At 38.2% G+C, this 22808-nt stretch overlaps 2 protein-coding genes across 4 annotated transcripts; one reads left to right on the forward strand and one right to left on the reverse strand.

The window, feature by feature from the left end:
- Positions 1–256: 256 nt before the first annotated feature.
- On the forward strand, positions 257–9521 carry PJVK (pejvakin). Its single transcript, XM_043577186.1, has 6 exons — positions 257–2192; positions 3046–3241; positions 3793–3934; positions 5592–5709; positions 7119–7217; positions 7432–9521. The coding sequence occupies exons 1-6, from the start codon at positions 1982–1984 to the stop codon at positions 7722–7724; spliced, it is 1059 nt and encodes a 352-aa protein (XP_043433121.1). The 5' UTR covers positions 257–1981; the 3' UTR covers positions 7725–9521.
- Positions 9522–10435: 914 nt separating this feature from the next.
- FKBP7 (FKBP prolyl isomerase 7) lies at positions 10436–22797 on the reverse strand. Of its 3 annotated transcripts, none has more exons than XM_043577183.1 (5): positions 21997–22793; positions 20759–21301; positions 19313–19464; positions 14411–14544; positions 10436–10760 (listed from the first exon to the last, which is right to left on the reverse strand). In XM_043577183.1, exons 2-5 carry the CDS (start codon positions 20965–20967, stop codon positions 10599–10601), a joined length of 657 nt encoding a protein of 218 aa, XP_043433118.1. In that variant the 5' UTR covers positions 20968–21301; positions 21997–22793; the 3' UTR covers positions 10436–10598. The 3 variants fall into 3 exon arrangements, with proteins under 3 accessions (XP_043433118.1, XP_043433119.1, XP_043433120.1); XM_043577184.1 differs by having other exon boundaries at positions 14411–14541; positions 21997–22788; XM_043577185.1 differs by having other exon boundaries at positions 14411–14541; positions 20759–22797.
- Between the last annotated feature and the right edge of the window lie 11 nt (positions 22798–22808).

A 22808-nucleotide genomic window follows, 5' to 3' on the forward strand; every position in this document is an offset into this window, starting at 1 on the left:
GCTGTCTGGGCTGCAGGTCTTACTCTAAGGTGGGCCCCGCCCGCCTGTTCGCGGGTCTCCTGGGCGTCCGGCCCGCCCCTTTTCTTTCAGACTCCGCCCGTCTCTCGGTCCCGCTCGCTCCCGACGGTACCCTGCTGTAGTCCCGCGGCTCCCGGGTGCTCGTTTCTCCGCTCCCCCCATGGCCTTGAGGAGGCCGCAGTTTTGTGTCCTTAAACAGGCGGTTTCCGGCCCGGAGAGGCGGCTTGTCAGTCGGCGAGCCTCACACTATGTGAGGACTGAGCTCAGCATTCTTGGTGGTGGGGCTGGGGGAAGTTAAGAATTGTGGTTGCGTCACCTTATGAAAAAGATTTCAAAATTCTAAATGCAAAATTGCTACGGAGCGTCCCCGGGCCTGGCCCCTAAGCTTGCGATTCGCGGTCTATCCGCCCCTGAGGGCTTCGGTGGGCTCTCCCGATTCGAGGCCTGCCTGGAGGAGCTTTCAGGAATGCCTGGAGACCCCCTCCCGCCGGGTAGTCTCCATTGTCTCTAGGCTTTCGTCTGGAGAGGAATGCGGGGCCGGCGAATTTGAGCAAGGCCCGTTAGGTGTAAACGAAGGCTTTTGTGTGGGCTCCAATTAAATGCTGTTTCTGCACACCTGTGTTGCTAGTCGTTAATTGCGATTGCCTGGGATGCACCGCCTTTGGTGGAGATCAGAGAGCGACGGTGGAAGTGTCGCTTAGGGGTTTGCTAGGCACTTGGGAAATGACTCCCTGTGCTTTCTCTGTGTTGAAGATTGCACTATGCTTTTCACACAAAGGGACATTATTAAAAACTTTTTCTTTTTGGTTTTGGTGGCTTTTTGTTTGTTTTTTGGTTACATGTGAGCCCTGGATGTTTGAAAGCAAATGAAAAGTGTTTAGGATCTAATCAAATTGATTTATATTATTTGAGGTTTGAATTAAGTCTATTCTGTCTTCCACTATCCCCTCTGTATATGTATGTATAGTGATTACTACTACTGTTAGGTTTTAATGAGTATCTTACCATATATATATACATAGCCACTATTTCAAAATATATTAACATCCACAAAATTAGGGCAATACAATATTTCAGCACTCAGATTTGTTCCTAAAACTTACTTTTCGCCATGATATCCTAAGCCCAAACTTTATTCAGCTCTCTTTAAGGGTTGAGTAACAGATAATGATGATGAAACAAAATAAACGCAGTGCTATTTCAGAATTGTCTATGTGCCAGCTACAGAGTGAGAAACTCCTAAGTTGTAGTTTCTAGTTATTTATATACGTGTTAGAATTCTAGTTATTTATGCATATATTATATATATTTGTACATATATTTATGCATATATACAAATAACAAACTTTCATTTGTTATTTCTTAGTTGTCTGCATACGGTTGCTTCCCTATATTCAATGAATTTATATTAATTACTTGGTTTTGTAGCATACAAGAAAGAAAAGGAGTGAACTGTATACCATAAGGATTCAAAATAGCACCTTACTATTGCCAACATTGGCATGGCAAACTTGTGAAGGAATTCCCTTTGGACTAGGTCCACTAAAAATGGTGTCCAGGGCTAAGGTGAGTGCCTCAACTGCCTTTTTCCCAGAGGACTAGATGTTTCCTCAAAACTGGCAAACTACTATCAACAGTAACCCTCATCGAGGACATTGGTAGTATTTTTAAATGATTAGTTTTCTGTGTATATTTTAGTGCTTATAGACCGCAATTCCAAATTGACTGCTTTCAGTATATCATTTTACGCGGTTGATCTATAATTCATTACCTGAGCACACCAGGGGAGGCAGTGTTGTGAACTGTAACTGGTAAGCTACTTGGTGAAACCAGGCTTTGTATTTTTAATGTGTTTAATTATATTTAAAATCAAGGAAGGCTTAGGGTTGTGCCTGGTTTTCTTTGAAAATATGGATTTGTTATCTAAGGGTTGCAGTTGATGACGTTTTGATGTCATATTAATATGTTTGCTGCTGCTACCAAGAGCTTTGTCAAGCAAGTTGGAGATGGAGGGAGATTAGTTCCTGTTCCAAGCCTCAGTGAGGCTGACAAATACCAACCTCTAAGTCTGGTGGTAAAAAAGAAGCGATGCTTTTTCTTTCCCAGATATAAATTTACTTCAACACCTTTTACACTGAAAGATATTCTTCTAGGAGACAGAGAAATTTCGGCTGGTAAGTTTTAATGTCTATTTCAGAGCGACTGCTCATTGGCTATATTACAACAATCTAAACAGGTTGTATGTACTACTTATTTTGTAATATTTACACATTTTCATTGATAAAAGCAACTTATGATAGTAGTAATAAGATTAATAATATCTAAAATTTGTATAGTATCAAATCTTATTGGTTGAATAATTTTCCAACATATTTTGTAAAATCTTTTATTGTATAATTTTATTTCACTTATCTTATAGATTGTTTTGACCAAATAAACTTAGAGTATGACAAAATAGATTATAGATTTCATCTATAAAATGAGATATGACTTGCCTATTTACATGGTCACATGAGATGAAACTAATTTACATTTATTTCTTATGGCTCAGTTATTGCAATTGGTAAACTGAAATGTATCTTATTGTCATGTGTTACTCATTCCCAGTCCACCTTAACTAAAAGTAAATCCAGGCAGGTCTAATACAAATTACAAAGTATGCTCAAAAGCCATTAACAATCTGCCTCTCCTTTCTGTTTTCTTAAAACAGATTAGGAAACAAATTGACATTTTGACAAAGTATTTCTTATAAACACTTGTTTTTCTTTCAACCACTCTGTGGATATTAAAGCTTATAGAGTTCTGTTGGTGGAACGAAGAACTTGAGTTCTCTTTTAAGTACTCTATTTTTGTTGTCAAATTAATGCTATTTTAAATCTTGGCTTGACACGTTGCCTTTCTCAACATGTAACGTGTCTTCTTCTCAACGTGTGATGAGGTCTTACATAGTAAATTAATGCATTACTACATATAACATATTAAATGAATTCAGGACATTTAAAAAATATTGATTTCCTTTTCTTAAAGGTATTTCATCTTATCAGTTACTGAATTATGAAGATGAATCAGATGTTTCACTCTATGGAAGGCGAGGCAACCATATTGTGAATGATGTTGGGATTAATGTCACTGGATCAGATTCTGTTGCAGTGAAAGCTTCATTTGGTGTGGTGACCAAACATGAAGTGGAAGTATCGACATTACTCAAGGAAATTACTACACGGTCAGTAGAATAATACTTAATGTACTTGAGTGTTTACATAATTATGATATTTAATGAAAACCTCGTTATAAACAATGCTTAAAACATTCAGGTTCTGTATATTGTCTAATGTAATTTAATTCTTTCATTTGACTGAAATACTACAAATTAGCAATATATCCAGGCTTTAGATAAGGGTGGATATCCAAAATCATTTGGTTTAAACAGAATTTTTGATTGTTCCACAGAATTGCTTTGGTCCTAAATTGGTCCAAAATTGCTTTGGTGCCAAATTATCAGATGAAAAGAATGTACTAATCTGCATGCAACAAATATACTAAGGGGGTCTCCTCCAACAGAATCCTATAATAAGCATGTTTTAAGAAAACAGAAAGGAGAGGCAGATTATTAATGGCTTTTGAGCATGCTTTGTAATTTGTATTAGACCTGCCTGGATTTACTTTTGGTTAACGTGGACTGGGAATGAGTAACACATGACAGCAAAAATGTACTTGATGATATGTAATTAGATGTGACAGGTTCTTGTGAATCTTTTTTTTTTTTTTTTTCAGAAAAATTAATTTTGACCACAGCTTGATACGTCAGACAAAAAGCAGCAGAAAGGCAGTATTGTGTGTGGTCATGGAAAGCATTCGAACCACACGACAGTGCTCGCTGTCTGTGCATGCTGGAATTCGTGGGGAAGCCATGCGGGTAAACCACACTCATTAAGTTTCTCTTACTAAAAAGCTGCAATGGGAATTTTTACATAGTACTCAATTTCTAATGAGACATGTGTATTTTGTCAAATGTTGAGATTAAAGAGCTGCAAGTGTATATAAGATTTTGCACAGTAATGGTTTTGTTTGAGAGTTTTAAAAAAATCCAAGAAAATTTGGATTCTAAATGTGGAACATAATGCAAACAAACACTAATCCTTATGAAATAACTTACACGGAAGTCTCTCCTATTGCTATTTAAATGAAGTTTTAAGAATGCTTATGTTGAATTCTTGATTTTATTTTTTTATGATTTTTTAATGATTTTTTAAAATGTTTATTTTTGAAGAGAGAGAGCATGAGCAGGGGAGGGGTAGAGAGGGGAACAGAGGATCTGAAGCAGGTTCTGTGCTGACAGCAGAGAGCTCGATGTGGGGCTAGAACCCATGAACCATGAGATCATGACCTGAGCTGAAGTTAGATGCTCAACCGACTGAGCCATCCAGGTGCCCCTTGATTTTATTTTTAAGTGATGTACTTTATACTTGAATTTTTAAAAGTTGATTTTATATTTTTATTTTAAGTTTTCTAAAATAACATTGTCAATGGCCAAACATGCTTCATTCAATGTTAAATACTTTTAAAAAACCTCTTGGAACTTGTTTTTAGTTTTTAAAAAGCTCCGTATTATTTGTCTTTGTCATTCACATAATAATGACACATAATAACTTGATTGGTTTTATTAAAACCAATTGTTAGGGTTCAGTGAAAAACTTTTAAGGTCTTTGCAAATAAAGGTTCTGTTCAGTGGCTATGTTTAGCTGCCTACTGAATTGTTTAACATTGGATCATTTCAGGGGCACAAACTGAAACATTTAATTGTTGGAGATAACTTTGGAAAATAAGTTGATGATTGCTTTGGAAAGCTGCTGAAAACTCTGGGGGCTTTAGAACAATAGACAGGGTAGGCTAAAAACAACTGTAGCACTTAAACAGTTGGTTTGTGGTTGAAAAGAAAAGGTTTCTATGTTAGAGAGCATTATTGTTGTAGCACTAAGTGCCAGTGTTAGTGAGAAAGTGGTGAGTGGTATTTCCTAGATCATGAGACCCCATTGGACCACTTGGACCTCTGGTATAATCAGTTAAATTCAATGGGATAATTTGTTTTTAAGTTTGAATTATTTTATTAATTTTATTATTTGTTTTTGAATTTACATCCAAATAGCATATAGCGCAACAATGATTTCAGGAGTAGATTCCTTAATGCCCTTTACCCATTTAGCCCATCCCCCTCCCACAACCCCTCCAGTAACTCTCTGTTTGTTCTCCATATTTAAGAGTCTCTTATGTTCTGTCCCCCTCCCTGTTTTTATATTATTTTTGCTTCCGTTCCCTTATGTTCATCTGTTTTGTGCCTTAAAGTCCTCATGAGTGAAGTCATATGATACATGTCTTTCTCTTGACTAATTTCGCTTAGCATAATACCCTCTAGTTCTATCCACATAGTTGCAAATGGCAAGAGTCATTCTTTTTGATTGCCAAGTAATTAGTTTTTGTCTTAATGGTAGGATTGTATGAACTGTATTCTTTCTCCAAGAAGCTGTCTTTATGTGTTATGCTCCTTAATAATGTTATTTATTTATTTACTATAGTTTCATTTTATGGATGAACAGAATCCCAAGGGAAGGGACAAAGCTATTGTTTTTCCAGCACACACAACCATAGCTTTCAGTGTTTTTGAACTCTTCGTTTACTTGGATGGTGCCTTTGGTAAGTGAATGATTTGCACGAAACGCTGAAATGATTATATTTTTAAGAATTTAATGGGAAACACACACATACATTCTCTATGTGACTGTAGAAGAATGATACTCTCAACACTGTCAATCATATGCTTGGGTAAAGTAGCTGGGAAAGACCCTCTGTCTTTATTCACCCACTACCTCTTTTCTGCCTGGTGAAAGCTGCAGACACCCCCCACCCAACTTGCAATTATAGATAAGAGCTCAAGTGCAATGCCATTGGCAAAGTATTCCTTGAGTTACATAGAGAGATAATAAATGACCTTCTAATAGGTAGTTTTTGATGATGGCAAATAGAGGAGTGGGTAGGCAAGATGCCCGCAGGGGTCAGTGCCCAAACTAGGGTACCCAAAGACAAATTCTTTTCAGTTTTACCTACCATAGACCAGCTTCACCCCGACTCTCTCTAAAAAATAACTTTAATACAAATACTTGCCTTAAAATTGTCTTTATATACTTTATACAATACTTTATATACCTTACATGATACCTCAGTGCAGTTCACTGTAGACCGCTAAATTTCACAGGTCTTTAAGATTAGGAGGCCAACCAGCTCAAAGCACTAGGCGAGGGAGCCCCCTAACCATGGTAATTTATAAACATTTGTAGACCTGTTTTTGTTTTTGCAGTTCTGTGGGAAGAGGGAATAGGGAATCCAGAAATGTGACAAAACATGCTACTTAGAGCCTATTTGGGACGCTTCAGATGTAGGTTTTTACCGTTATTGTGATTGTTAGGAGCAGTGTCAACTGATAGAACTGATATATCCATCAAAATGTAAAATGTGCACATCCTACACTTCTAGGAATTTATCCTACAGATATACATATGCAAAGTGATAATAAGGATATTCAATTTGTAATAGCAAAAGATTGGAAATACCCTTAAGATCTACGATCAATAACTAGTTTAATAATGATGCATATCCACAATACAGAACATTATGAAGCCATTAAGAAGAATGACGTAGCACTAGGGACCCTGACATGGAATCCTAAGAGATATTTTAAATAAATGTGTGTAGTGTTTAACTATTTGAGCCTAAACAATTTTATGTGCATACATACATACATGTATATTCCTTTATGCTTGTAAAATATATGGAGTATTTGTGGAAGTATACTCAAGAAATTTAACAGTGGTTACTTCTGAGGTGGAAAACTGAGGCTGGGATCCAGACTAAATGGAAACTCATCACTGTATCCCCCTTTTGTTCTCTGGATTTTGTACCAGGTGAATGTTAGCTTTTCCAAAAATATAGAAAATTTAACTTAAAAAATACAGTGAATGACATGTGCCAGAATTCATCAACCACAACTAAAACTCCCAATAAAATGTGAGTTGTTCCAGTAATAACATCTAAAAATTTTCTTACAGACCTTTGTGTCACTTCAGTGTCAAAAGGAGGTTTTGAAAGGGAAGAAACTGCAACGTTTGCGCTGCTCTACAGATTGAGGAATATACTATTTGAGAGAAGTATGTCCGTTGAAAAGTATTTCAATTTTTTTTTTTCCTTCTCAGATTAACACTTGAGTTTATCTGTTCAGTACTCCTGTCTGCTAAGGAAGAATTACAATCTAAAAGTAAAATCATTTCATGACTGATGGTTTAGATTCACATATTTATAAATGCACTTTGGTTATATATTTTTTATTTGACCTGTAACACATTTCTCTTTTTGTGCTTTTAGATAGAAGAGTGATGGATGCCATTTCTCGTTCACAGCTTTACTTAGATGATCTTTTTTCTGACTACTATGACAAACCTCTCGGCATGACTGATATTTCTCTCAAAGAAGGGACTCATATCCGAGTTAACTTACTTAATCACAACATTCCAAAAGGACCTTGCATACTCTGTGGAATGGGGAACTTCAAAAGGGAGACGGTTTATGGGTGCTTTCAGTGCTCCGTCGATGGGCAGAAGTATGTGAGACTTCATGCAGTTCCTTGTTTTGATGTTTGGCACAAGAGGATGAAATAAAACAAAAATAATGAACGTACCTTGCTAGTGTTTTAGGTGCACCTGTGCCACACACCTTTCCAAAATTTGCTAGGTTTGCTTTGATGAATTGTGGCAAAGTAAAGAGGGAGAGGAAAGAGAAATTAACCTGTTTGGGCATCATTTTCTTCATCGATAAAAGGGAAGATAATAGTTTCTATCTTATAAATTGCCATAAAGGTTAATATTGTTTATGTGAAAAAGGTTTAAATATTCAAAAAATAGCAATTCCTTCATAAAATCTGCCAGTTACTTTAGAAGTATACTTGGGAATTCAGTCTATCATCTTAACTTTACACAGCAATTTTTCTCAATATCAATTTTAGTTTTAATTGGCTTTTAAGTCAACATTTAAGAATGACAAGAGGTTAAATGTGGTGACTTTATGGTGCCTTACCCACTGCCTTAGGTCTGGTAAAATGAGAAAAATGTGTTAATAATTTAATGTAATCCTAAATATTTAATTGCGGTATCAAATTAAAAGCACACTGAGCTCAGTGTGGGGTTTTGTGTACACAGTTAACAGGGAGACTGTTAGTGGTAATGGGCTGCTGTCCTGTATCATACACATGCTCCCTAGTTTTGTCTTTAGAAAAACTCACTGCTGTCAAGGTAAGGCAGCTAGAAAAAAAAAACAGTTAAGGCAACTAGGACACCTTTATCTTTCGCCTTTGAAAATGTTTAAAATATTTAACATATTTAGTTCTGAGAGCTCATTTTCATCTACTCTGTAAGACATCTGAAATTTTTCATACACAGACAACCTAAATTATTAATTTACTCGACACCCTTATTAAAATAATTGCAAAAGTGATATTAAGATTCTAGAACTCAAAATGTAGTGACACTAGGTATCTACTCGTATATGCCTGTGAAAGCATAAAACAATCATGGAAATATAAAACATCTGATGCCTGTCTGCACATAGAATGATTAAAATGTTACTGTTTACTTAAATGTGACTAGGGTTTTTGAATCAATCTTCATTTAATATCATCTATAAATTTTAAAAACATAAGTTTAAAAGCACTTTGAAAACAATGGGACAGGATAGAATTGTGAATAGTTTGTATAAAGGGATGACTTCCTTGTATATCTTCCTTCCACAGTATTTTTGTTTTGAGCAGAATATGTGAGTCAAGTGCAAATACGAGTATACTGATGGCAAAATATTCTAGTGACTTTTTTTGTATGGATATAGATAATGGGAGTCGTTTCCAATGGAGGTTTTCCTGAGGGAAGTCAAAGAACAAGAATTCGCGATTAGCAAGTAAAGAGTTTACAAAACTGGGTACAGGCATGAAGAACTGGGAGGAAAAGAAGATAATGAAGGTTTTGGTTTTATGAAGTGTCAAACTCTGTGCTATGTATCTGTGATATCCATTGATCTGGTGGTTTTTGTGTTACCCCTACACTTTTAGGTAATAGAATTTCTGGCAGTGTATCGATGGTTTGTAAAGGGCAAGTTTCAGAAAATGGAAAAAGCTTTGTTTTGAACTCACATGTCTTGAGCAGAGCTATTTATTTCCTGACCATACCTTCCTACATATGCAGTAGGCAAAACCTTACATGTTCCGATAAATAATGTGCCCTTTCTTTGGCACCAGTGTGATCTTCTACAGCATCTCTTACCTCCTGTTCTCAGCAAATTGGATGTCATGATTTGACTGTGACACGGAATTGCCATGGCAGTGTATGTTCCCATTTGTATCCTCATTTGATATCCTCACGTATCCTTATGTGTAAAATAAATTCTACACATTTTCAAAAATTTGATGGCATATGAGTTTGTAATGCTCATTCATGATCAATAACAAGAACATTGTAAAATGAAGTGACTGACATAGGATAGAGACACATAGAGAAAGGGAACTGGAAACTAGATGCCATGGCATCAATTTAAGACTATCAAGACAAAACATTAGGGATGATAGATCTAAAGGCCTACAGGAGGCCAGAGGAAATAACACATTTATAATGATGTCTGAAGAAGTACAGACTCAGAGCAGTATAGACTTTATTATGTCTGCTATAAGAGACACAAAGTCTTTGGTCTGGTCAAATATCTTTAAACATTCCCCACTGGAATAATGACCCAAGGCCAGAGCTTGCACCAAACAATACAGCGACGGTGTTAAGGCTCTCTGTGGGACAGAATTGTACAAGTAATATTTTCCTATATGCATACCAAAGGAAGATTTGTTCAGTCCTGTCATTTAAAAAAATTTTTTTAATGTTTATTTTTGAGAGAGAGTGCGAGCAGGGAGGGGCAGAGAGAGAGGGAGACAGGATCTGCAGCAGGCTCTGAGCTGTCAGCACAGAGCCCAACACAGGGCTCGAACTCACAAACAGCGAGATCATGCCCTGAGCCGAAGCCGGTCGCTTAACCTACTGAGCCACCCAGGCGCCCTAGTCCTGTCATTTTTATATTATCCTTTCATTTGTAATGCTATGAAATGTATCAGCAAGTGAAATGTTAATTCCTGGGTCGTTATTGAATATTTTAAAAATTGGATATGTATACATGTTATTAAAGTTAGAACTGGGAAGAACCTCATCGATTTTGACATAGGTGTTCTCCTATCTCCTGAAGGGGGAGAACTGCCTACTGGAACAAAGAGGTCTATTTCATGGTGCCACTATTCGTGTTCACAGGATAAAGCAACCGGAAACACAATTATCTTTCCTGAAAGTTAAATCTGCAAAATAACACATTTATTATGCCAAAATTACATGTATTGAGGGGATCAAAATATGTTCTCATGGAGGGAAAACAGAAAATACAAGTTCTAGAAAAGTAACTCTTTTATATATAAAGTACAGGAAGTAGCTAAGAAAATTTAGAAATAAAATACACTATAGTTCATCATGTTGATATACATTGTATTCCTTGGAAGAAATGAAGCCATCACCATCATGATCATTCTTCTTAAAAATATCTTCTAAAACTGCATTCTGATATGACTGGTCACGAGGCTTCTCATCTTTTTCAAATTCCCTTTTCAGGTAATTATTTATCTAGAGGGCCAAAATATGTCTTTAATAAAAAAGTACCACAGTAAATATCCAGTAACTTTAAGGAAATGTTTACGTAAGGAAACTGAAATCTACTTATAATAAGTGATAAAAAATTGTTAAAAGCTATTTGAGGTTTTATTTTTTAACCTTTAAAGCAATTTTCTGAAAAGAACCATCTTCAAATTAGCTTCCCCTGAGGTTATAGATGTTAGTTGTACATACTCAAAGATTAACATCGGAATTGAATTTTGTTGAAACTTAAGTGTTTTCTAGTAATCTACACTGTCCACATTATGAAAGGAAAACCATCCTTAAGGATTTCTATTAGTGAATAAAATCCAAATTGGCATTTTTATAATCTCTAAAATTAATGAATATATTCTATTATCAATAAAACTCAACCATAATTTTTGAAATAAAATTTAATTTTCTTAATTTTTCTATGTTTCTATAACTCTCCTTCAAATCCATATGACAATCTCTATATAATAATGTCAAATAACATATTCTTTTCTTTCCTATGTTTATTTTGAGAGAGAGAGAGAGAGAGAGAGAGCACATGAGCAGGGGAGGGGCAGAGAGAGAGGGAGAGAGAATATCCCAAGCAGGCTCCACACTGACAGCACGGAGGTGACATGGGGTTCGATCTCATGAACCATGAGATCATGACCTGAGCCGAAATCAACAGTTGAACACTCAACCGACTGAGCCACCCAGGTGCCCCTGAAGAAAAGGTATTCTTAAGTATTCTTTCTCTGTATAATATGACATTTCTACTAGCCACATGTGACTACTAAGCACTTGAAATGTGGCTAGATCAAATTGAGATATGCTACTACTATAAGGGTAAAATACACAACAAATTTTGAAGACAAAAAATATCTCACTGATTATTTTTGATTTCATGTTGAAGTGGAAATATTTTAGATATACTGAGTTAGACAAAACATACTGTTAAAATTAATTTCACCTGTTTATTTTTGTTTTTTAAGATGTGGCTACTAAAAGTGTTTAAATTATGTACATGACTTGTGGCACACAGGTGGCTCAGTCGGTTAAGCATACCACTCTTAATCTCGGTTAAGGTCATGATCTCACAGTTCATGGGATCTAGCCCCATGTTGGGTTGTGCACTAACGGTGTGGAGCCTGCTTGGGATTCTCTCTCTTCCTCTCTCACTGTCTCCCTGCCCACCTCCCCCCACCCCAAGCTGTCTTTCAAAATAAACTCAGAAAAAATAAATTATATATGTGACTAAATTATATTTCCACTGGCAAGTGCTAATTTATATAATAACTATAGAAAGCAGTGTGTAATAATCTGGAGATAATGTTCAGCAAGGCTGGGCACTTTAAAAAAAAATTTAATGTTTATTTTTGAGACAGAGACAGAGCATGAGCAAGGGAGGGGCAGAGACAGAGGGAGACATAGAATCCTTAGCAGGTTACAGGCTCTAAGCTGTCAGCACAGAGCCCGATGAGGGGCTTGAACTCATGAACCATGAGATCATGACCTGAGCTGAAGTCAGGCATTTAACCCACTGAGCCACCCAGGCATCCCAAGGCTGGGCATTTTAGAGGAAAGACTATTTTTGAAAGCTAAAGTTGAACTCTGAGAGGTATTTAGCAGTACAGATCCCAACTCAATCCATCATGAGTAGACTTTATTTTAGAATGATCAATGGATCTTAATGAAGTATATATAAACTGTTCTCAAATGGGACTTACGTCCTATTGAGGGAGATACATTTTTATTCCAGTTGAGCCTCAGCAATCCTATGAAGGTGAAAAGAATTTTAAAGAACCTCAAATCTTCCTCAGTTTCTAAGTAAATATACTGACCCTCAAAATGTACTTTTCTAGTACACTGTAGTGGAGAGGTACAAAATGGCAGTGGGTAAGAACATAACCTTAATGTAGTGTATTCCCCTTCTCTCCCACCTTATACTAAGGAAATAATTGACACAATCTGATGATGAAGGGAGGAAGTTTCTTTTAGTTCATATTTCAAATCCTGGTTTTGTCATATACTGGTTGTGTGGTCTTGAACAGATAACGTCTTTGAACCTCAATTCTGTCATCTGTAGAACGAGGGAAACAGTACCTTTATGGTAGGATTGATGTAAGGATTAGAGTAATATTTATAGATGTCAATAAAAGATAGCTATTGTTATTCAAGCATGTGAAAATCACTCTGACCATCTAGTGATAATGCAGGCGATACCTGAGAGACATCTGGGCAGATGGTAGCTAAGCAGGTCACTGTTTTTGGACTTTCTCTACTTTTATTTTCCCGAAAAAACTAAAGATCTCATAAGGTCTCCTGAGGGAGTGTTCATACCGCAGAACATGCCTTTTTGGGTGCAGTTGATAATGAATGGTCTGTGTGCATAGGCTGAGCTCTTGGGTCCCATGTGAATTCATCTGCTGCTGTTCACTCTACAAGTCATATGGAGTCAACGCAAAGCACATACTGGGATGAATTTTCCAGCCCTCTAATTGTCCTCCTTCTTCAGGAATGGGGTATGTTCACATTCACATATTCCTCTTCCACTGGTGAGCAGCAAAGGACCTTCAGGAAAAGGTCCTTACTAATACCCTGGAGGAGGAAGTAGCATCAGGGTGGGGGAAGGACTAGGGATGGAGAGGAAAAAAAAAAAACAATCCGAGAAAGGGGGCTTACTTGTCTCCTGAAATCAATGACTCAGGTACCTTTTATCACTTAGGTGGTAGAGCCATGCCTGTTAAACTGTTTTCAAACAAGAGGGCAGACAATTGGGTTACTGAATTTAAGGCAAAAGGGTATAGTCAGTGAGACTAGGTAAGGCACCAGTCTTCAAGAGTACAAACACTAGCCCTGAAACATCTGTGCTGGAAATTCCCTGAAAGAGGCAGGTTAGGCCATGGTTAAGAGCACAGAAGTAGAGCCAGACTGCTGAGCTGCAATCTTACAGTGGCGTGACCTTAGCCAGTTCCTCAACATCATTTCCCCCTTCTCTAAATAGAGATAATGACAGGTGTCTACCTCATAAGTTGTCATAAAGATGATGCTTGCTAGCCCTTTTCAGAATTTCATGTAATCCCCACAATCCTGTGAGGTAGAAATTATTTGCCCTGTTCCAAATTCCTATGGTGGTGCTTGAATGAGATTTGTTCCTGTAGTCTAGAAACTGGGGATGCCCTGTAGAAATTAGCTTGGTATTTTAATGACCCTCTGGCAGGGAGAAAGGCAGCTGAACAGGATGACTCAGTTACAAGTTTTATACTCAAAAAGCACATTTTCTTCTTGGAGCTTAGATTTTTTAGTAACCAGCTCTATTTTGTTTCAAAGTTTATTTATTTTGAGAGAGAGAGAGCAGGGGAGGGACAGAGAGAAAGGGAGAGAGAGAATCCCAAGTAGGCTCCTCTCTGTCAGCACGGAGCCCCATGGTGCTCAAACCCACGAACTGTGAGATCGTGACCTGAGCTGAAATCAAAAGTTGGACGCTTAACCAACTGAGCAACCCAGTGGCCCCTTAGTAATCAGCTCTATTAAAAGCAATGTAATCAGCCCATGCTTGGTAGAGCTAAAAAATAACAGCTGTAACATGGATGTCTTTAAATTGTGATTAAAAAAACGAGACTGTACACGTGGAACTTAGTTTGAATTACCTCAGTTTTAGAGAGTTGCCTATCATTGTCCATGTCTATCTGTTTAAATGTTTCAATGCTTCGTGGTCCTTTGGTCACAGCATAAAGTTCAATCTCAAAAATCAATGTTGCATCAGGTGGAATCTTGCCTTCTGCTAAAGGTATAATTTTTAACAGTTTAACTGATGAAGATAAAGTTCACATATTTATTCACAAGTAGCCATTATAACATCATGATTATATTATTTCATATTTATAAAAACTACCTACTTGGCTTACTCTTAAGGAGGTATTTTCCATGTTTTTAAACCAAATCAGTTCTAAGGACCTCATGGGCCCTTATTTCCTGGTTAAATTAAAATATAGATTGTGTAATTTTTATTAATTTACCCCATCATTATACAGGAGGGAGCTGGTGCAGAGAAGAAACAAGTGGGCAGAAAAATTTCAAAGTGTAAATCAGTAATCTTTTAAAAAATGATATTGTATAGTCATTTGAAAGCATAAATAAAACGTTTTTCCACAGACTTATCTTTCCACCCCTTTACAGACATCAAAACATAAGTGCAATGACAGAATAATCCAGTAACAATTTTATGAAACAATTTCTAATCACAATAAAGAATTTTAAGTATTAAGTTGAGTAGTTCTCTTTAATAAAGTTAACCTATTAACTGATGTCACAGATGATTTTAACAACCTTTGGGCTATTTCAGATGACTGTTTCATAAAAATAACCTACTACTGAAATGACTTGCTAAGAGGCAGCAGTTAGCTTGTGTCACCAGGATATTCCAGAGTCTACCAGGGTCTCATCCATTATAGGCACTCAAATATTTGTTGAATGAATGATCCCTCTGGTTTATTTTTAAAATGGCTATTTGTTCTTTGAAGGAAATAGTGATTTCTTTAATGAAACAGTGAAGAATTCTTGCTAAAGTATTTATATAACCCAAAGAGAAAAGAACTTGAAAGTTATCGCCGAAAGAAGTGAATCAGTCATCTTCAAAGCCAAGACAGAAAAATCTACCTCTGCATCATCACGTGACTAATGAAGTTCCACGCAATATATCACATACCTGACATTAGAGTAAAAGAGCTACAGATTAATTCAATGATCAGTTTTACAAAATCCATCCCTATTCTGTCCAGTTACAATCTCCTTATGACAGGAAAATAACTAATCATAATAATTAAAGATAACCTCAAACACAAATTCAACTTAAGAAAAAATATCGCACGTACGTATGAAGTTTCTGAATAGTTCTGCAAAAGCAGCAAATATTGCCAATTAGGTTTTCTCTTACAAAGAAATTAGAGCAGAAAGAAAATGAAAAAGGTAAGTTTGCTATAGAATGACTTGTATTTAGAGAAGCAAATCAAAGACACAGGAGTTAATGTAAAGAATCTATACATACCACATGTACTGTTAATTAAAGTACTAAAAAGTCACATGCATTTCAAGACATGCAAGGGTGCTCTGTGACATGAAGCAAGGATACCGTGCAGAGGGAAGCCTTCTTCAAGTATTACCTAAAATAAAGTTATAGCTGGTGTTAGTAACATAAATAACTTATGCAAGTAACTTAAAAATGAGTAATAACTTATTTTAAAAAGCTTATTTGATCAAGAAGTTGTTTGTTAAGCAGTTACTTACATCTTCACTACATCTTTTAAGTACTCTAATCCTACATATCAGGCAGGTAACCAGCAGTTAAGTATGCTCCAAAGAACATACTTTTGTTGGGCCTCAAACTGGGCCTTATGTGTAAAACAAGAGTGTTGGTGTTGTTACTAATGAGATTCATCATTTTTATGTGTATTGGAGAAACCTCAAATTAAATATGAACTAACTTCTTCAAAGTTAAACTTGTGTATCTCTACAGCAGGGGTCTGGTTTATTCATAGCTTAGGCAGCCAGGGTAGTCATTCATAGTTAAGCATAAATTAGTTTCAGAAAAGGAAACCTAAGTGGTCATTTGCTGAGGGGTAAGGGGGCTCAATAGGATGGATGAGCATCTATTGATGAGGATGTGGTTAAAATGAGATTAAACAGTCTGAAAGGCATACTCTGCCTATATCATTTTGCCTCGAATTGGCCTTGATCTATGACAATAATTTTGGACAAGTATTGCATTCAATTTAATTTATCTCCAATTTTTTTTTTCTCTCCCTCTCCCAGATTCCTCTATGATTAAAAACAGGATATATAAATTGTGGTTCCATGGGAGCTATTTTGATGGGACCAAATGATTGGCCAAAAGCATCGAAAATGAAGTTGGAGTTACATGGAACTGTCTCTAGGAGTTTTAAGTCTGGGTCGGCCTTGCACCACTAACCTCTTTCTAGTCCAATTTGGTGCAGTGATCCCCTGCTCTTACTGGAAAGAGGTGAGGGAATTACTACTATTAATGAGGTAACCAAACAGCCTCAAAGAGGTTGTGTCATTTCAATGAAATATTTGGGAGTAATGACAATATCTCATCGTAGAAAACTAATCTTTAATGACTTTCATTATATACTAACTATTTTAAGTAGGTGGGGTTAGCAAGTGTTCTAAATAGCCTGAGGAAGGAATGATTCTGTCTTCCTAGTCTTTACACAGCAACAGGGAGCAAGGACCTAACTGAGAATGCAAAGTAAAAACTGCCTCTGCCAAGCTGACCATTTTCCCCTTTTAAAAACTGTCCCTCTTGGGGTGCCTGGGTGGCTCAGTCGGTTAAGCGGCCGACTTCAGCTCAGGTCATGATCTCACGGTCCGTGAGTTCGAGCCCCGCGTCGGGCTCTGTGCTGACAGCTCAGAGCCCGGAGCCTGTTTCAGATTCTGTGTCTCCCTCTCTCTCTGACCCTCCCCCGTTCATGCTCTGTCTCTCTCTGTCTCAAAAATAAATAAACGTTAAAAAAAAAATTAAAAAAAAAAAACAACTGTCCCTCTTTATTTAGCTCCACCTTTAATTTTAGTAATTTAAAAGATTTTCAATTTTCGAAAAATTGATACATATGCATGGTAAAAGATTTAAACAGTACAACATACTACAGGGTAAGAAGAAATCTCGTCACCCTTGACCCTCAGGTTTCCTTCTCAGGAACACTTAATGTCGTCAGATGACGGTGTATCCTTCCACATATAATCTGTGTAGATACATGATGCATATGTGAAAACGCTCCCCTCACATGTTAGCTCTTTGAGGATAGGAAATTGTTTCTTCTATGTATGTTGCCTTATGCTCAGTACCTAGAACTGGCCCTGGCAGGTGATGCTCAAGAAATACTTGTTGCATGAATACATTCTATCCCATTTTATTTTTAACATACTAATACATATGGCTCTACTGCATTCTTTTTACTGGCTGCATCATAATCCATTGTATAGATATACCATAATTTAACTAAAATAATTCATTATTAATGGACACTCAGGTAGTTTCCAGTCTTTTGCTACCGAATAAAAGTCTGTATGAATGGTTTTTTATATATACCTTTGTGTACATTTATATAAATGGAGCTATTGGGTCAGAGGATATGTGCTTTTAAATTTTGATAGAAATTGGTAGCAAGGTCACATGATTTATATTCCCAGCGATAAGGCATGAGACTGCTGGTGTTTCCATACCTGTGCCAACTTTTATGCCTTTGATAATCTGATGAGTGAAAATGGTGAATCACTTTGTTTTAATTTCCCTTTAATTATTAATGAAACTAAGTACTGTCATAGATTTACAGGTTATTTGTATTTTTTTGTTAGTGGGCTGCTTGTTTATGAACCTATCCATTTCTAGGGCTAGGTCATTTTTATTATTCGTTAGTAAGAGTCTTCATAATAGTTGCAAACATTTTCCCCATTTACCAGCTCTACCCAGGTTCTCAGGTTTAATTGTGAGATTTCAAATAAGATATTGAAGCAAGCAGTTCATTTCTTCTACATTTCAAGGCTTCTCCTGAATTTGGGTACCAGTGACTGACAGTTGTTATATTCAGATGTTCTTTTTTTCTATGTTCTAGTACTGTCCTTTTACTCTAAAATCATATGTTTCAGTTTCCTGAGTTTTATAAATTTGACTTTGGTACTGCTTACCAAAGGCATATACTATAGACATTTATGTAATAATAAAATAACATATACTAAAATACATAAAAATGACAAAGGCAGAGCCTATAGAATATACAGGATCATTATGAGTACTGCCATTATGTGAGGGAAAGAACTCGCCAGAGATCTGTCTCCCAACAATGTCTTATTTTCATTCTATGTAAAAAGTGGGGACCAAGCTGGCCTGGACTAGATACAGCTAAAGTTTATTGGACCCAACAGTTCTGTAAATATTTCCTCTGTGATGTTTTGTTTGTTTTAGTGATTCAAAAGTTTTTAATTGTGGGATATACATGTAACAAATAGTTACCACTGTAACCATTTTAGGTTCAGTACAGTTAAATACATTCACATTGCTGTGCAACCAATCTGCAGAACTATTTCATCTTGCAAAGCTGAAACTTTACATCCATTAAACAACAACTCCCTATTCCACCCTCTTCTCAGCTCCCTCTTTGAATTTGACTATTCCATGTACCTCATATAAGTGCAATCATACAATATTTGTTTTTGTGATTGGCTTAGTATAATGTACTCAAGGTTCATCCATGTTGTAGCATGTATCAGAATTTCCTACCTTTTTAAGGCTGAATAATATTCCGTTGCATGTGTATATATGTTGTTTATCCATTCATCTGTCAATGGATATGGGTTATTTCCACTTTTTGGCTACTGTGAATGGTGCTGCTATGAACATGAGTATACAAATATCTCTTCTAGACCCTGCTTTCAATTCTTTTGGATATATATACCCAAAGCTATGATTTATTTATTTTTTAGCTGTGATTTATTTTTAAATAGAACTTAAAGATATAAATATTAAAATACTTTACCATAACCTTCCTTTCCATATGCAAATGAAGGGGGTATAATCACTTTTCGCTTCTCTCCAGGGCACATATCCATCATCGCAATGTCTAGGCCTTTTATGACTTGCCCAACACCAAGAACAAACCATTTGGGGTGGCCTTCATTTTGTGTGCGGCTATAGTAAAAAAAAAACAACACTTAGGTAAACTGATTTTAAGATCAGTGAAATCAAACTTTAAAATACATCTGGACGCTTAGTTATAATTTAAAATAGGAGGCCTCTCTCTTTTCCCATATTAACACTCATTCTGAACCCCCTGGTGGAGTGTTTGGCTCAAACTTCTTTCATAATAGCCAGAAAGAAGTATGATTTGCCCAAAGCTAGTCATTAGGAACCATCTCATCTTTTTTATTGCCATCTTTGCAGAAACGATTCAACAGTTACTTTTTTAATGGGTCTCTGGCCACTAACTAGCTGCATGGCTTGTCCAAATAACTCATTTAAACTTTCTGAGTTTGTTCTAAAAATGACGGTACAGGTTTAGCCTCAAAAAGTCATTTGAACAAAAATTAAAATTTGTATCTTTACTTCTTAATCTATTTTCTTCTAATATTTATTTTATTTTTGAGAGAGAGATATACACAGAGTGTGAGCAGAGGAAGGCCAGCAAGACAGAGACACAGAATCTGAAGCAGGCTCCAGGTTCTGAGCTATCAGCACAGAGCCTGACGCGGGGCTTGAACTCAGGAACTGCCAGATCATGACCTGAGCCCAAGTTGGATGCTTAACCAACTGAGCCACCCAGGTGCCCCAATCCATTTTCTTCTAAGTACTAAGAACTTTCTCCAACCCTATCTTCATAGGATAATAGCACAGATGAAGAAAAGCCATTCTCCTTCTGAGTAATAAATGATCAATTAAATCAGAGTAGGCAGTGGTGGAATGAGGGAGGAGGTGGGAGAACACAGGGCCCAGAAGACACCAGGGAAGGTTATTGTTGTGGTTTTTTTAATACAGTTGCAAAGTGGCCCTCAGCCTGTAAGTGTCGTGCCTCTGAAGGCCAGTTAAAATCACTTAAACTACCCTACCTAATACTCTGTAAGGAGACTCCAACATACGGAGAGAAAAAAAAAAAAAAGTGAACATCCTTACAGACCGCTCCATAACTGACTTCTATAGATCCCAGGGGTGGGGGCGGGGGTCGATTCCTGGAGGTACTGTATTTCCGATAATCTCTTGGGGCAACATTATCAATTTAAAAGTAATAGTTCAATAGGGAACTAAGGCATATCAGTAGGAATCTCCCCCCCCCCCCCCCCCCCCCCCCCGGCCCCAGGAATACAAGGCTCAAACCTTACTGTTACAAGAACAAACCAATCAACCAACCACTTAGGCTTCTGGTTGGTAGAGAGGGAGGCTAGTTTTCATGTATCAACTGGATGCGGGAGTAGTTCACAGCATTTCCTACCTGCAGTAGAATTTCGAACCATCTTTAGCCAAGTAGCCGTCGTAATGGGCATTTAGCAGGTCTCCCTTCTTGCTTGTCTTGGAACAGTTTTCTGGACGATGCACAACTTCTATTTTCACTTCCTCTGTGCTCTCCTCTTCCTTTTGTCCCTGAGCCCCCAAAATGCCCCATACATAAAAGAAAACGATTAACCTGAATAAAAACTGCATGATTCCTGAAATTGGCCCCAGATGACAACTGCGTTCCTTCACGCGTGTCACTTGCTTCCAGAGGCAAAGGCAGCCCAGTTCCGACTCGTGGCAGGCATTGTTCTACGTCACAAAGGGCCGGGGGCGGGGCGGCCGATGGCCCCGCCCCCTCCGGGCTGCGCGCTTAGCCTCAGAATTTTCTTCCGTCCAGCGAGGTCCTGTCCCTCTGGTACCCGGCGTTTTAGATGGCTGTCATCAGTCGTTGAAGCAGTAGTGAGCACTTGCACCGCTTCTCGTTAAATATGCAAATTTTACAGCCGGTTTCCTCAGAGTTCTGTAGTAATGCTCGCATTTCCTAAAATGAAACCGGCAAAAGAAATAAACAGCCTAGGAGTGGGCTGTTGTAGCTAGAGAATACGGCTGTCATTTTTGGGAGTAAAAGGTTTCTCCTCAGACCCCTAGGGAACAGCGGGCATCTGGCGAGGCAGTCTGCTTCTGCGGTGTCCTTGAAAGCACCTTCTCGGGGTGGAGTCATGCCTTAAGAGGTTCCAGGCTAAGCCTCACACAATCTGACCGCCACCTGGTCGCGAGTCAAGAAAGGTCCCGCTGCTCCCCGCCCCTTTAGATGAGTTTCCCAGGAGTCAACTCCCGAGGTTTGGGCGGGGCTGCTAGTTGGCGCTTCTTTCCCCCACCGCTCGGGGGCCGCCGTTCATGTGAGGGCTCGGGGGAGTTGAGGAAAACTCTTGATGGTGACCCTTTTCTTACCATCCACGGTACACAGATGAGAAAATGAAGTAAGTTGAGTATTCGGCTTTTCCCCAAAAAACCTAATACGCAGCAGGGATTTGACCAAGTCTGACACAAAACCACCCTTCATCCCACCCCCAAACATTTTAGGATGAAAAACTTTCAAACATACAGAAATATTGAATTTTATTACCTCATCGCCGCGGCCTTCCAACCACCACTTGGAGTCTATCGTTAACATGTAACTATATTCGATTTATTACACATCCATCCATCCATCCATCCATCCATCCAACAACTCACCTTATTTCCAAGTGAATACCCAAAGACTTTTTACCCAAATCAGAAAAGCTTCAGCACAGGACTGGATTCGGTTCGGGAAAGAGAGGTGTTACTCTATTTGGTGATGCTAAGCAAAACTGCAGCACTGAGCTTGCTTTGCTTAAAGATCCAGCATTTAGTAAACCTGAATTATTGTCATTATGTAAGATGATCATTTCCAAACAGGATTTTTAAAAATCATAAAAGCTAGGGGAAAGCCCTTATTTCTAGAATAAAATAAATTCCAAAGTTCGGTTCCATGTTTTATATTCTAAATGAAGTAGTGGCTAAGGTTAATTGTCAGCGTGGTGACAGTTCCCCTTGGGACCCCTCGCGGTTCCTTGCCGGAGGATTTTCAGCGCCACACTGCCTAACTAGGAGATAGTTTCTTGGGCCCCCTGAATGTGAGGAGGGTACGAGGGAAACATAAACGGGTAATCTTTTATTCTGAAACACCACCACCGGAAGGACCTGAGGAAAACCCGAGAGGCCTACGAGACGTAGGGACTTGTGCTCCTGCAGCGAGGCCTCGGGTCGGCCGGGGGCTGCGCGCGCCGCGGAGTCCGCCTGCCGGGCCTAGGAGGCTTTAGCCCCGGGGCACGATCGGTCCGAGCCTCTCCGGGGATTGGGGTGGGGGGAGTATGTGGGGAGCCCCGGGACCGCCGGCCGAGGGCCAGAGGAAGAATGAGGCGGAGTCAGGTGCCCAGGCTGGGAGGCCAAGGGTGCGCCGCGCCCGCCGGCCCCCTCACGCAGCCTCCGGCACCGCGGCTGGGCTGCAGGCCGCGCCCGCTCTT

The sequence above is a fragment of the Prionailurus bengalensis genome, chromosome C1 (genome assembly GCF_016509475.1).
Source record: "Prionailurus bengalensis isolate Pbe53 chromosome C1, Fcat_Pben_1.1_paternal_pri, whole genome shotgun sequence".
NCBI classification, from domain to species: domain Eukaryota; kingdom Metazoa; phylum Chordata; class Mammalia; order Carnivora; family Felidae; genus Prionailurus; species Prionailurus bengalensis.